The following is a 16,435-nucleotide window of genomic DNA, read 5'->3' as shown; positions in this document are numbered from 1 at the left end:
AACCTAAAAATACGCCAAATTGGAAGATTTGCGTGCCTAATTACAAGACCGGAATATTGCAAGAAAAAAACTGTTTTTGAAAAAAAAAATACATTGCCGTTATTTATGAAGCAGGCAAGGAGGCAAGCAAGATGACTGTGTTCGCCTTGAAATCCCGCTGCTATCACAGTAAATGTGTTTGGAGCCGCAGGAATTGTTGGCGCCAGCTGATTTTTTGTCTACTGTGAATCCTCATGAAAGAAAAAAGAAAGAAATAGAAGCTGCCTTCGAGGCAGGTGCGCCGGTAAGCGCTATTCTTACAAGAGGCGCATGCTCTTACATCTTTCGAGGCTGAGAAATGTGCGACAAACTTTTTCGGCAGCGACAAACTCCAAGCACCGGTTTGCCGGGAGCTGCATGCCCCTTGTAGCCATTGTGTTTAGCTAGTGCTATAGATTTCTCGTCGCGTATTCTTTAAGCATAGCGCGGTTTAGCCTGCGTGTAGGCAAGAAAACCTGCGCCCTTCGAGGAACAATGAGGGGACCTTAATCCACTGTGCAGAGTGGACATGTTGTCGCTGTACATTCTTTTGTAGGTTCTATCCTTGGAATACATGTACATGCTGCGATAACGCCGTAGATAGTGAGATGAACTGGAGAGTGATAGCTTTTGCTGTCATCTGCATTGTTGTCGTTGTTGCGGCGAGGAGGAAAGGTAAGGTCACGTCGGTCAGTTTACTAGTATTGCGTGTTTTGATGACGAGGCACATTTTGTTATCCATGTGAGCAAGCTTTTTAAATAGATCGTGTAAAAAGAGCTCTAGATATCCCGCTTTCAAAGTTGAACTACCTGGTTTAGTGCTAATTGCAAGCCTAATTGATTTAATAAATTTAATTCTTCGGATAAGTTAACCAGCCTAACGAGCGCGTGAATGATAGCTAGACACGGCATGAAGTAGCGCCAGAATAATTGTTCTTCGCGAAATCAGATACTTGCTATCTGTCACTCATAATAGTTTAGCGGCAACTGTACTTGCAACGAATGGATGAAATAGGAGCTATCCAGGCGGATATGCAAAAACAGAATGTAAATGTCTACGTGCTTAATTACCTGATATCCTTTAAATCCTAAAGTGCATTTTGTTCACAATAATCGCGCATTTTTCTGCTTTTATCACCGAGCAACACGTTAGTTCACAAATGTATTCGGTTGGCTCTATTATTTGCAATTTTGTTTCTCATTGGCGACTAAACTGCACGTATTTTGATGATTATCTGGAAACTTTGATAACTTGGAAGACAAAACAAGTGGTGGTTGGTTCTTACCCGTCGTGATGCTGAATAAAGTGTGGGGTGTAAATTTAATCCATGATAAAGGGCAGAATTCCAGCGGCAGATGATATATAAATGATCCTTATTCTGCCACAATGGCCACCTATATTTTTCATCGTTCTCTGAGCTTGAGTAAACAAGTTATTTGAGAGGCGATGCCAGGAAACCACACAGTTGACTCTTGAATAAGCAATTTATCAATGCTGAAAGTTCGAGAAAGAAGGCCGTAGAATATTTTTATTTTAAAACTGCAGAATAATAATAACTCTACATACTTAAACATGGCAATTCTTAAAGGCAGCAAATATTGTGCTCTCGAGATAACCTTAACTTTGACCACGTTCGCTTTGGAAGTAGGAGTGGAAGAAACGTATAAAATGTAAGTGCGAATGAGATTCATATATAGAAAAAATAACAGTGCTGAACTGGACCTGAAAAACCGGTTGGCATGCACTTCCTTGAATGCACCGAGACACCAACGAACAAGTCCCGAACCCTACCTCTTCTTTACGTTGCTCTCATCACTATTCACTCTTATAAGGAGGCTAATAGATAGTGCGGGTGACTCTTGCGTAGTATTAGTACGGTGCAGTAAATCAGACAGTTGAGCTAACTGCTTTGAGCCACCCAAGAAATTATAGTTAGAACGCAAGCCCGCCCATGTCCGTGACAGTCGCTCCTCAGCCATTAACCAATAGCCACTAACATCGTCATTAACTTGCCATTAAAGTTGCTATTCATAAAGCTAACGAAACATCCACGTGACGCATATTTAGGACTCTGAGTAGCAATGGTCCCAAGGCCACGCCGTGTTATTAAAAGACTGGCTGTGACTGAAATATGTTCATTGCTTCACGGTTGGTGCCGATGCCGCCTAGTCGCTTAGCATGTTTGCTGCTATGTAGCGTTCCGTGCACAATTCAATGCTCGTAGATACATGTATGAGCGCGCCGTGCCATAACAATAAGCTCTATGTGATGCAGATCACAGGTGTGGAGCCTCAGCAACGCCATGGAAATGAGAAGTTCAATTTAAATTAAAATATTGAAGCTGCGTCTAATAAAGGAGAGAATAAAACAGTCCACTACAAATCGAGACCATGGCACCGAAAATATCAAGAAAATCGATGTTGCTGAAGCACATGTGGCCCAAGTCGCACATAGTCATTGAAAGCTAGACGTTTGAATGCGCTTCAGGAAAAAAAATCAGAGCAGCTAACACCCATACTCTCCCGCAAAAAACAACTGTACGGGATGCTATCATGCTGGCAACAGAACAAACTAGACCATAAAAATTACAGCTGCTGTGGAGTTCAGAGAGGGAACAAAAGGACGCTGAATCCCTCGCTACTGGGTTAACTAGCTATGGTGGCAGCACAGCAGCGGAAACAAGTTTGCTGAGCTCAAAATAAATAAAATTTTTATAGATATGGTCAAACTTTCAGACATTGCATGGCAGCGCCTGGCGTATTTACCATGGTGCCTTGTCGCCTTCCGTATTCCCTGTTCGATCTACTGCCATTATGACAAGGCATCGCCCGCAGTACTGTAAATGGCACTCTTTATAGACGAAGGATGGCCTGTCTTGTATACGTACACGCTGGTGTGTGCAGACGTATCTCAATATTTAGACAACGTATAATTTTCGAATAGCACCAAGTGCCAATTAATGAGATAAGACTTGTGTAAATATCGAACTATTCATGACACATGGTTATCAACAACAGTGGCGGTCCAATTCCAGTTGAATAGCTAGCTTCTGAAACGCAAGCTGCTGGAGACGTGACAAGGAGTAGATAAGAACTCACTAGAGAAACACAAGGCGAACGGATGAAGTGGACCTCCCGGTGTATATTGTATAACAATGGCACCTTGTAGCAAAAGTCACCGCACCCTGATGAGCGTTATTTACTATACAAAGGAGATCCAGCAGAACATCCTCTGGACTAACTTATTTTGTCTAGGAACAAATTTTTGATATGGGGGCAAAAATGGCATGATACTTTACTTTTTCTACAAATCACTTTTCAAATCTATAAATGCCAAATATACTTACTGCCTTTTAGTTGGCCCTTTTCTCCCCTTGCGTGGATTGCTTACTTGCTTCGCCTCGATGTTCGTGGTTCCGAAATTATTGTCTCACGTTCGCAATAGGTGATCTGGCTTTGTATGACAAAATTTAAGATAAGAACCTCTTAGCGCACGAAAAACATTCAATAGATCATTTAAGCACTCGAATTGCTTTGATAGGCTATCATACCATACGACAGCGTTCACAAGAGAAAAGACCTTGGCACCATAGACTAAGTTTGTAGGAGGGAGTGCTTATCAGTGAACAATACCTGAAAAGGCAAAGCTAGACAGCTGTGAACAGGAGTGCGCATCGGCAAATTTGTTTTTATTCAGTGATGTGAAAATCAGGCACCTATGTCTTCAGCTATTTTTTAACGTTCAAAGTAAGCATTACAGAAATGTTGAGTGAGGAAAGCACGTCACCATAATATATTTCCTATCTCTGAAAAAAAAAATCTGAGCAGCATACTTGTGATTAAGTGTCGCAAACTATGCGCGACAATGGCGTTTTATATTCCGCAGGTAAACGCGGGGTTGTCAATATGAAAACTGATCACTTCTGTCGTGAAAATGAGACCGAGTGGAAGGACTCTTTCTAGTTCTGTTCATGCAAATGTGAAAGTCGTCCATGACATCAAGGACCATCGCGGAATATCAGCCAAAACCATTCCTACATATGTGGGACCGTTGATTTCATTATGCATGATGACTTGGAAATCAGAAATCCATTAGTACTATGGATCTCAGTAGTCTTGACAACTGAACAAAACAGGAAACGTGTGGAGACATTCATGACTCTTTTAGGGCATTTCGCGGAGACGACGCCGATTTAATGGCCGTACTGACAACTGGTGCGGAGAGATGGATCTGCTGTTATAAATACGAGAAAATATGGTAATCTAAACAATGAAGAAAGAAGTATTCTAAGGCCAGGCCAATAAAGAAAGCAAGAAACCTTCAGTCGTAAATTGTGGCTGCGATGGTAAGCCATTCGGTGGAGGGATGGATGGGACAGTTGGAGTAAGGAAAAGAGTATCAGACGGCATTGCGTAGGAAATGTGGTGAGTTTGTGTAGACATTACAGTGACTACAGCAAAGGATACCTTAGATGCTGGCCACAGCATTTCTGGTGGTATAACCATAGTCGCACAAAAAGTTAGTGTCACGTCTCCCCGCAGGGGAGGCGGAACATAGCTAATCGAATGCACTGCGTCGTGTACGTACATAAGTCCCAGCACCGAAATGAGTCAGAGCATTAACCACTGAAGATAAGCAATTAGCAACGTAGCTGCTGACCTCAGCACACATGTGGGAAAGCTGTTGGCCAACTATTACAGTCATTCTCTAAACATTAGCGTCAAATTTTGATTTGCTTACACGGGGTACGCTTGCCTTGCACGAGTAGGTCACAATATAATCGCCCAAAATTTTTGGCCGTACTCAAGTACGATAAGTTCTCCAAGTTCTCCAAGTTATTTGAGAGACCTTCCTCCCCTCCCTCAATTGTCATAGCATGCATATCTTATTTAACTTAATTCCAATACAGTTGATTGAGCAAAGCTTGATGGCACCTCTGTTTGGCTTCGTTGCTTTTGCAGCCAGATACAGTGCGCATCTATGGACAGCTAACCGCGAAACGAAACGTGAGCCAGGCTACCCCGTCGATATAACGACAACACGACGGCGGGGGTGCTCAAGGTATTCGCTGTACTGAAATAATTAGAGGCTGCGTCACGTGCCAAAGCATGATATCCTTGGACACGCTTTGAAATGCGTTTTTCCACAAAATTTACCCCAACGGTAGTGTTAAGTGGCTGCTATCTGTGCGTCGTTGTATGACTCATAACGAGTATTGTTATGAAAGCTCATATCGACGCCTTCGATTACAAGTTTCTTCCATTCTACTATCGTACGGTTTCCGTGCCCCAACTCGACTGTAGGCATGCCGGGGAAAGTACATATTCGCTCATCATAGTGCAGGCCTGAGTTCAAATCCTCGTAGAAAGCTAGATTTGCTTAATTTGGTGTTGAGCAGTCGTCGTATTCAGGCCTTGACAGACAGACCAGAATAGGAAAGGGAAGCGAAAGAATTACTCTCGCATTCAAACACTCATTCCAATGTTGAAGAGAAACATATTCGAAAGCCTATAAAGGATGACATTTCAACCGAAGCAAATGTGATGCTTGAAGTTCGAATACCTCCAGTGGTCTGCCTTTATAGTGAACGTTCCCACGAAGTTTGTTTTCTCCTGCATTATTCAAGACGTCTCTAATGTTTGGTCAAATAAAGGGAACAGAGAACTCGCTTGTCGTTTAGTACTTGATGGTAAACTCCTTTCAAAAACTGTGAGTAGCTGCAAAGGCAAGAAGTTGGATACCTTCTGCCATTAATTTAGTTGCCATGCCGCAGTAAACTATGAAGAAATGCATTGCAAAAGACGGCAGTATGTCGCAGTGCTAGGCAATTAAACTCTAATCAAAACTATGTCACTCGCTATACCATTCTGCGCAACGTTTGCGCCATAAATTGTAGTCCGCTTCAAAGTATTGCAAACAATGCTGAAGTTACGTGGTGTTTCATATAAGGCTCATACCTGTTTACCTAAAAGATCTCCAGCACAAACGCTTCAAAAATACTTTCGTAAATCTTGCGAATAAATGTGAACTTAAGCCATGAAAATATTTGTCCCCATTACAGGCAAGGGCCCAGTAAAGTGCGGTCACACTGAAGTAGCGGTCAGACGATGGCGCCGTCGAGACCGCTTCTGCAGGCCTATGCTTACCCGGCCGTCACTCAGGTGGAAGCGCCGTTCGTGTATCTGCAAGCGGGGCTACGTACGGAATGCGTGGAATCAGTGCATTCCGGCGTACGAGTGCAACAGATGTAAGCGACTGCGGCGCATGGACTACAACCTGTGCGAGACCGCCTGTCCGCTCACTTGCGGCCAGCCGATACCCAGGTTCTGTTCAATGGAGTGCGTGAAGGGCTGTTCCTGCCCTCCTGGATACGTGATGTGAGTGGGCCTGAATATCCCGTGACAGCTTTCGTTGAAACGCCATCGCCGTGGTCGTCACGCTGCGATCGGCGACCTGTACGTGTTTGACGTGAGAGAGTTTGGTGCGCACTCGTGCTTGGGTGTGCCGCCATTCCCGCGCGCTCATAATTTTTCAAATTTACACCTTCTTTATTTTCATCTTGCTTTCCACCCTGACCTTCTTCCCTTCAGTCACCTGGCAGCCTGTTGTCAAACTACAACTACTATGAGCTATGGCACAATCAACGCTCAATCCTAGATTTACACCACAGCTTCCGAGAGGCTTGCAAATCGTGCATATCCCGATGCTGGAGCCACATTTAAGTCAATAGGAAATCGTGGTTTCAGTGGTCTTCAGTTTACTTGCACCACCCTATCTCAGAGCCTTCGTTTAGGTTACAAGGTTTCTTCCAATAGTGTCTAATGGAAAGCGGCGCTCAGGCGCGGATATATACAAGCGTAGAGGTTTCGGGAATTGTGGCCTTGGATTTTGGAATATTTTTCCGAGAGCCAGGCCACTATGAAGACAATTCTGATAAGTTGTGTTTCGTCTGTCGAAAACGTTTAGTCTCAACTAGAACAGCGTGTGGTGTAGTCTCTTTTTTTTGTAGTGTTACAGCATAATTTTTATTAGAACATAGCTAGCCAGATTGTTCAGGTGTATCAAGAGAAAGCACTACCAAATGTGGGTCAATATATTTATGGTGATGGACAGCAAAACGGGAATTATTTTGCAGAGGTATGGAAAGTACTTTATCGCTTTGTCTACTTATGTTGTTTTATGCTACATGAAAACATGCATATGCAACATGCAAAGTTGAGGAGTGAAGAATTGCCATGTGATAATTCCAAGAAGTATTTATTTTGTGTGCCATGACCTTATTTTGGGCTAAGTCACCGTGAAGGCACATTAAAGCTTCGATATGACGACATTTCTATTTCACAACGCCGTTGAGCAAACACGTGCTGCTTGTGCCGTCTGAGGCATGTTCGCTATGATGTGCTCTTCACCACTGCGCCACTGCGATGGTGGACGAGTTTTTCTTTATTCGCCGCTGTTTTCAAGATGTTTTTCAAAGCGCAGAAGCAAGGATTTTCATCTTCCATCTTACTGCATCTTTCGCATAACCAGGAAAGCAGTAGAGACACATGTGGATGGCGAAAGCCATTTTAATGTAAAATCAAACAACGCGCTAGGTGAAGTCGCGTCTAAACTATCGCAAAATCTGTTTCCGTCACCAAAAATACTAAACCCCCGCAAAGAGAATGTTTTCAGCACAGCCGCGCACTAAGTTCCCCGCCCCCACCTAGCGGTGCATCGTGCACGCTGGGTTTCGCGATAACGGTGACAGATGGCGCTACTGTGCTTTGTAGTGCAATCGATATGTTTGAGTGTCGCCGTTGCTGGCGGTGCGCACAACTAAATTTATTAGAGACGAAACTGGTAAGCGCTGCCCGCAAAGCTTCGTCGTAAAGCAACCTTTATACGAAATAGTATTTCTGTTCGAAATTTAAACGGATATCAGCCAGCGGCCCAGCAAGAAAGTCATACTTGCCTGATGCAGTTGTTGATGAGCATACCACCATCATCGCAGGCACTCTCTCCGTGTTTTTTGTCCATTATCAGGGACAGCTGGCTTTATAAATGCCTAAGACCACCTCTTTCTTTCAGAGACCCGAGGCGTAGGACAAAGTCGTGCATATCGGCCAGGTGGTGCCCTCCCAAGTGTCCTGCCAAAGCCCGATTTCGTCTCTGCGTTTCCACCTGTGAACCAAGGTGCGACACACCGAGGCCGAAGAAGTGCGTAAAGCGGTGCTACGGAGGCGACTGCGTCTGCAAGTGGCGTTACGCCAAGCTTTTTCAACGGGGCCAAATGTATTGCGTGCGCCGGAGGGATTGTCCCAATCGCTACAAGCAGTTGTACGGGAACTTCTATTGGAACCTGCTTGGAAATGATGCATACTAACGCACCACGCTCGTAGCATTCTAAGTGCAGATATCAAGTTAAACTATGGAAGGCGCAGAAGGCGGGTAATGTCGAATCAAATTGAACAGCCTCAGTTAGGAGCCGGAACGCCCAACACTAAAATAATTTTCCCTGCCGAGGCAAATTCCCTTCATCTCCTACGTTTTCACATCGTTTGAGATGTAAGCACGGCAAGCGAACTCAACAGTCCGAATCGTGACATGAGGTTTGTATACTAGACTGTATACTAAGCAAGATGGACAAGACGGCGACAAAAGAATAAACAACCACCAAGGCTAAATAAATACTGTATGTGAGAGCGTAACCTCGGCTCTTTCAGGCCCTTCAAATTGCTTCGACCTTTTTTCTTTACACGTGCTATCTACGGCGTTATCGGAAATTGAGCAGCGCTATACAAATGGGGTTATTGCATTATTGAGCAAAGAGAATGTACATGTCACTTGCCAAGCTGAAAGAAGTTGCAGAACGCTTTCCTCGAATATGGCGCGTTTTGCCACTGAATTTCGCGTAGGAGTATGTTGTACCGCAAGAGTTGGTAACTTTTATTATTTACACTGCTTGTAATTGAACGGAGAGTCACAGAAGAAATCATAGAAGGACAATCCCTTTGCGCATGTGGGGTGTAAGACGATGGACTGTGCCTTCATTGGAAGAACTGCACGTTGCATGCGGTGGCACCGATGCGATCCAAGGTGACTGCTACATCTAATAGGCCACCTGCAGAGTCAATCCTTTTCGCGAAAGCGAAATTTCTTGAAATAAAACACTGTATTTTTGACATTGTATCTCGTCTGTCTAGTTTCGTCTGATTACTGACCGAACAAGTATATCGTAATGAAGGACGGCTGAACGCAGGCAACAGGATTGCCAAAAGCATCAATTGCCGCAGAAGCTCGAGCGTAGAGACTGTGCACGGTAAAGCAGCTTACCTGTCATCGGCCCTTCGTCTGAAAACATCCTTTATAATAATAATAAAATTGCCGAGCAAAGGAAAAAAGCAGGCGCCAGGAAAAGGTCGTAGAAAACTTGCGGACGACTGCCGAAGTGTTTAGTGTCTTTGAAGCATCGTGTAACACTGGCAACAACTCAAATAGCACGTGACTCGACCTATTGCGCCCCGAAGCAGGGAAAATGTATGTGCGAGAGGGGACATTGTACACAAGCACACGTGCTGTGAAAACAGCCACCTATAAAGCATATGAGGAACACCAAGTGCTCGTTACTTGAAATTGGCCCCATAAGTGTTGTCGTGAACTTTTAGAGAAAGACATAATGTACCACTCGCAGGCCTTTTGCGCAGAATTAAACGCGTATTTTCTGGAACCATCCTGAAACCCTAGTCTCTCCCACAGGAGCTAATACAAAACTTACCCAGCCCATATGGAATTTAATGTTATTGCAGGCCTCAGTTCTACAGAGAGCTGTGGGGGTTGCCTTTCTCACAAAAAAAAATTCCAGGATTACCTGAAATAACAATTATTGAATTCAGGCAACCTATGTATGCATAACCTTTACACAATATACGTACAAAGATATATTCCCTTTACGTAGTCGCTATAGTCGTTGCATCAACATATGCATGGAAGTTCTTGCACCAATGATAGTTCAAAGGTTCATGCTGCGGTGGCACAGTAGGAATTGTGCTTCGTGGGCTAACAGCAACGCCTACTCTGCCTGAAATGTTTTAGAGAATCTATAGCTGGCCATGAATATAATCCAGAGTTGTCAATCAAGGGTTGGCTCAGGTTAGAGTCATTATTTTTACAAGAATATTTGTATCCGTCGTGGCGCGTTTTCCATCGTTTCGTCTCTGGATATACTTATCTATATAGACGCGGTTTGAGGCAACTCATGCCAAGCCTTTAAAAAATGTCTCGTGTGTGTTAGGGGAATGCAACCAACTTAGTTTTATTCGCGGTGCTCATGAGTTACTCAGAGTATTTTTTTTACTGGATTTTATGTAAATACTTGCCAATATTATTTTGCCAACATTTTAGGTACTGTCCTAAGCGCAGAGGCTTCAATCGAGAAGTTATGGAGCCAATTTTCAATTATCCAAATAATTTATCCCCGCGATAATAGCTAAAATTTGCTTTCGCGCTACAAAGCAAGTGCCGCGAGTTTTGAAACAAGTACGACGTTACGAACAGAAAGTGGTGCCAATCGACAAGACGAAGTGAAGGGCACAGAGTGCGCAACGTCATGAAGTATGGCGTGGCTTGGCCGTAGCACTTGGAGGCATGGGTGTCTTCAAACATGCTATGAGCGAAAGATCGGCGCTGCCCGAAGACAGAAGGCATGAAGAGGCCGGAATCAAAAAGGATAGGCGACGGCCATACCTGTCGCCTCCAATACATCGCTGCGCGCCGGCAAGCACTCCTCGCACGTTACGCCGTGCGTCAACAGCAAATGCATTGAGAGAGTTTAAAGGTTTGCATTGCCTCATATACCGGATGTCCCAGGGCTCTATTTGGTGATCTGATCACGCCTCCCGTCTTCAACAGATACGTTAACGCAGCGAAAAGAAAAGCCAAGTCCACTTTAATCAGCCCATCTCCGTTGCTCAGTACCTGTTCTGGGCATCGATATCCGTGCCGTGTGGATGATTCGTTCGTAGTATGTTTCACGGCACTAATGTCACGGCGCGTGAGCTCAAAAGTTCGTAAATAATTGTCTGCACCTAGTTACCCAACCTCATCGTAAACAGACTTATAGTTGCTTAGGAGAACAGTGAACATTACTAAGTTGGTTGCGTACCCATAAGGTGCACATGAATTTTATCATTAACATTAGCAGTGTCAAAATGGGGAAAAGTGCGTTTGAAGTGTGGGAAGCAGGGCACATGGTAGCGACATATGCAGAATGTTGCATATCACAATTCAAGCCCTTGACCTGAATTTCTCGTGGAAGTAATGCTTACCTTATCGAGTATTTTGATTAAGGATTAGAATTGTACTATCTGCCACAGGGACTTTTCAAAGCTTTAGTGCAGCTAAAAAGCACCCTGAATAAAGGGAAAATGAGACATCCACCTGTTTGTAGCAATTGCTACAAAGGAAACCCATACGGGTTCATCGAAAGAAAAGCCTCAAAGTTGAAGAAAAATTCGTCCTGGTCCGGGACTCGAACCCGGGACCACCGCCTTTCCGGGGCAGCCGCTCTACCATCTGAGCTAACCAGGCGGCTAGCAGATGGCAGGGCGAAGTCGAATTAGTCGACAACGCGAAGCAAGGGCTTTTCTTGAGGCTTTTCTTTCGAGGAACCCGTATGGGTTTCCTTTGTAGCAATTGCTACAAACAGGTGGATGTCTCACTTTCCCTTTATTCATTACTTCTCTCCACCTTGCGGGTTTCCGCAGAACTACTACGTAAAAAGCACCCTATATATATATATATATATATATATATATATATATATATATATATATATATATATATATATATATATATATATATATATATATATATATATATATATATTATGTGCATGTATGCATTTATGTATGTATGTGGGTGTGTTGGTTCAAGAGCTTGCATGACAGAGTCAATACCGTTCGGCAATGGGGTTAGATCGGGAACATCAAAAAGCTGCGGTGTGGTGCCTAAGGCATTTTTGTGGTATTTGCTGCTAAATCGCCCGAGTTTTTTATAGCTTGCAACATGTTAGCTTAAAAACCCGGCCTATAGATAACTTGGTCCGTTTAGTACGTGCTGGGTGCCGCCTTGAGAAGTACAAAACTCTGGTCCCTGGTTGTGTGCTCGAAGACACAAGTTCGATTGTCACTGGGTATGCGCCGCAGGGTGTACCCATTCCTGGCCAATCGCCAATAAAGAATGTGTGTCCCTAACTCAACGAGTATGAATCTCTGAATCCATTTAGATCTGTGGCAGACCTCCCTGCGCTTAGCTTTGCCCTCAACATTCTTCCGTCGACAAGCATCACACATCGCTTTTGCCCTCATAACTGTGGCAGCTAACTGCTATAGGCGACCAAGCTTTGGTGGTTTTATCCTCTGCTGCTGCTCGATCCCAACTCCAACAAGGTTCTTACTTTCAGATATAGGTTTAGATTACTACATTGCGTTGGTAGTAGAATTTTTTTTACTTGAAGTTTCTACTTTTCTTCTAAACTCTGTCTTCCTTGGAAGTCGCTCGAATGAAAGTGGTGAGTGTACTCGTTATAATACTGCCCGAATGGAGTTATTTGGCAGTGAGTTATACAAACGCTGCCATGGGTAGTAGCTGTCCTGACGATCGAGAGGTCCTCTTGATGAAACATTGCCTTCAGCTTCAGAGATCCCTTATTGTCACTGTTTGTTGATCAATTCAAGGATGCAGGGTGTCGAATCAAAATTATTGCGGTTTCCATTCGGGTTGTGGTTCAAGCTTTTCGTTTCGGTTCAGTTTCAGTTCGAGTGGAAAAATAATAACTGTTGGGGCCCGTTTGAGCCCTTGCAAGACGGTTATATCGGGTTGAAATTGGTTAAAAAAATTGGGCGTCACCAGTTCTCAGGAAAACGCGCCGGGCTCTTGTAGAAATGTTCAAGTTCGCTTAAGTATTCTGTAGAACTACTGTGAACCGGTTTGGTTTGTGCAGGCATTAAATTGAAAAAAAAAGAGAATGCAGACCACGCGGGCCTTGGAAATCGGGTTAAGCAAATCTTTCATTCGTGTGTGCAAAGAAGGCTGCTCTTATTTACCCTTTACCGTCCAAGTTGGACACGTTGTGATCAGGAAATGCTAAGCTCAACATATTTTCCCTGCTCGAACACATGGATCCCACCCATGATGACGATTTACTGAAGATGACGACATCACAATGAAAGCGTGACGACAATGACTTGAAGACAATGTGATGACAACAGGGTAATAAAGACGATGAAAATATTGCTCCGGCACGGCTATGACTGTGTGACGATGAGGGCAAGACACCGGTGGCATGATGACGCGGAAGGTACTTGTACAGAATCAGGACGTTTGAACTACCGTGAGGGTATGACGACGCCTGGATGTCGTAGACGCCACGACGACGATCCAATGTCAAAGAAATGGCAAAAATGGCATCACGATTATGGCGTTCTTTCGATGTTCTGTCTTGTGGTGTCCACAGGCACTACCAGGCACTACCCTGGTAAGAAAATTTCCGCTAAATACTTTGTTATTTTACAGCCAAGCTGCATATGGTTAGGGTTCCATGCATTTTTGTTCTCCGTGAACAAAAACTATCATAATGAATTGCTCACACCCAGGTAAACATTCATGCTCCCGTAAGCAAGCAAACAAATGGAATGACTCATAGCCCCGTAGCGCCGAGGCTCCAAGCACTCAGCAATGTGAAGCCAGCAGTGCTTAAATTCTTTCCAATCACTCATATACGACACAGAACATCATGCCGAAAACTGTCATTATCAATGGCTCATAATTCTATAAGCAAAGGCTCAAGCGCCCGTAAGCAAGCAAAAAGTTTAATGACTCATAGTCCCGTAAGGTTCATGGCTACTCACTTTGCATGAATTAGCTGCCGTGACACTGCCCCTGTTGTCATTATCGGTGATTTCAATACGAGTGTGTCGGTGCCGAGAAATGAGCGGTTTACGCGTTCCATGTTGCAGACAAATCTCTTGCGATGTCATACGGATCCGGCCCAATCGACCGCCCAGCGGCGTACGTGTATCGATTTGACATCATGAAACAATGTGATTGCAGTTGCAATTGAAATAATGACCATTGATGAAGACAATAAATGAGTGTGCGTACCTCCGTCCCGATGACCACCCATCAAGACAATGAACGAGTTTGTACCTTTGTTCAAAGTTATCTGTCCCCACCGTGTCATGTGCTGAACAGCTTCGCTGGTCAACCACCTTAATAGAGTAGAATGACTCATGAGTTTTTTGTTCCTTTTCGCTATTCTAAAAGTTTTTTGTGCATTCAAAGAAGAACATATTTCTTCGGGTATTGCTCGTTGTCCTGCTGTCAAGACAAAACCTTCGGATACAAAAACACCGTTCGCGTTCTTAAGTTCATGGGAAACGCCTAGAGCGATCATTAATACAGGAATATTTGTTCACTTGCTTGTAGGTCAAACAGAAATGAATATCCGCTCAAGTGTGAATTTGGATTCTAAAGTGGTGGAGCAGGAAAAAAAATAAAATTGTACTGCACACACATCGCATTGCTTCCGGCAGTTTCATGCAGAAAGTTTTCTTTTTGTTGATTTACGCAAACTTGATTTGAAACTGAAATATGATGTGGCTTACATCCAGTGAAATTGCATGAAAATACTTTGACCACTATCAGCACAGATGCGCCCTTCACGAAACTGTAACGTGCCAAATATTCTTGGAGCAACTAGGCTTGCGGCATCGTGTCACATGCTTGGTGTCATCTTTTATAGTAAAAAAATATCGCGTTTTCAACGTTCGGGCTATTGTTGTTGGAAGAGCCCATACAATATTTCTAGGGACGCCAGAACCGCCACCTTATTCACAGTTGTATATCCATCGAGTGACGATTTGAGAAGCCGCTCAGCTATACGCGCAAAATGAAATTCACTCACAGACGCCTAAATTGAAGCCATGTGCACCAAAATTTATAAAAGATTTTTTTTGTTTAATTTTATTGTTGGTCAATTAAAAACATATGCGACGACTAGACCAATTTAAATGTTAGTCTGCGCCTTTCAATCTACCTTTCTTTATGTACGCAGTCAAAAGTTGTATTCACAAACATGCCCACCGTAAGCAGCAGGAGATGTTTTGGTGACGAAACCCGAAGATTTCTTCGGTTTCTTATCAGCGCAGGTCGTGGTAATATTCTGGTCTATACGAAAATTGTTTTTTGGTTGTTTAAGCAAACTTTTATGTTTTTTCTCCTTAGAGGTGCTTCTCAGGAACACACATTGACGTTGTCAAATAAGGTGCCAAAATACAATTTCGGATCATAGATTTACCTACAACCAGCCGGTAAACAATAATCTTTTTTCTATTTTCTCGCGCTTGAGTTCTTGCAGAAAACCATTTGCTTATTTTCGGTGGTATGTGTCCGAGCAACATAAATAAAAAGATAATAAATACGCTGCAATAATAACGCTGCAATAAATACCAAGCATTTCTCATCACGGCAGGTAAAGAATTAATAGGCGCTACGGTACAGTGCCAGTGTCCACCATTGTGGACACATAATTACTTCGTAGTAAAGAGATATGACACAGTCATGTCATGAAGAAAGTTAGAAGGAAGTTAACGAAGGTCTCGCTGGTTTGGCTACCCTAACCGTGGTGAAGAGGAAAAGGGGAAAGAAATGCAAAAGGAAGAAGAAGGGAATGTGAGCCATTGTGTGCGCACCTGCAAATGAGTGTTCCTGGCGCATGTGTTCAGCCGCAATGAATCTCACAAGCGCTGGTCTAGTCAAGTTTCCTTAAAAAGCGTGTTAGCACTTTCGCGGGGTCATGCACACTAGAGGTCCACGGCAAATGTCCCAGCAACGTAGCGTCCGAGAACGGCCTGCCGTGAAAGTAGTTCAGACTCATACGCAGAAGATGTCGAGAGTTTTAAGTTAAATAATAGCGAAGAATATGTTTTGAGGTCGCATCCTACTCGCAAGGGTTCTATGGTGACCATTCTGATGAGGAGTCTATAACTGTTTGTGAACGCAACACTCAGCAGTAGGCGGCGCACAATTTACGAAGGAAATCTCGGGTGGCAAACGAAGTTGCATGTCGGGGTCTCAGTGAATATATTCCTGAGCTGGTGAAACGAGGTGAATTCTACGTGCAAATCAATAAAGTTGCCATGCTGCATTGGTTCTCGACAGCGATATTGGCGTGAGTTAACCTTGCGGGTCCGCTGAGCTCACTGTATCATCTGTTCTGTCCTTGCCGACAGTTCCGCAGTAGTTCGACAGCAACTGAAGTATAGCGTCGTGGTCTTTTTCTAAAGCTGGGTGATGAGTATGTCTAATTTCATATACCATCTGGGCGCTAAACAGCCTTCGAGAGAGCCATAAGATAGACCGCAGCGCTTTCTGCTA

The 16,435-nt window shown here is 43.8% G+C and overlaps 1 protein-coding gene and 1 non-coding gene across 6 annotated transcripts in view; one reads left to right on the top strand and one right to left on the bottom strand.

The window, feature by feature from the left end:
• Positions 1 to 9,190, top strand: part of LOC139050787 (epidermal growth factor-like protein) — a 59,627-nt gene extending 50,437 nt beyond the window's left edge. For 4 of the 5 annotated variants that reach the window (XM_070527538.1, XM_070527539.1, XM_070527536.1 and 1 more), the window contains exons 4-5: positions 6,081 to 6,396; positions 8,090 to 9,190. In XM_070527538.1, coding sequence (XP_070383639.1) covers positions 6,081 to 6,396; positions 8,090 to 8,384 — 611 coding nt within the window. In that variant the 3' untranslated portion in view covers positions 8,385 to 9,190. Of the gene's footprint in view, positions 1 to 368; positions 694 to 6,080; positions 6,397 to 8,089 lie in introns of those variants that run through there. The other variant, XR_011509077.1, reaches the window with a different exon arrangement.
• A 2,322-nt stretch (positions 9,191 to 11,512) lies between these two features.
• On the bottom strand, positions 11,513 to 11,587 carry TRNAS-GGA (transfer RNA serine (anticodon GGA)). The gene has a single exon. It is a non-coding gene; the product is annotated as a tRNA-Ser (tRNA).
• Positions 11,588 to 16,435: the final 4,848 nt, after the last annotated feature.

This window comes from Dermacentor albipictus, chromosome 10 (genome assembly GCF_038994185.2).
Source record: "Dermacentor albipictus isolate Rhodes 1998 colony chromosome 10, USDA_Dalb.pri_finalv2, whole genome shotgun sequence".
Lineage (NCBI taxonomy): Eukaryota > Metazoa > Arthropoda > Arachnida > Ixodida > Ixodidae > Dermacentor > Dermacentor albipictus.
This window is presented reverse-complemented; position numbering and strand designations above follow the sequence as displayed.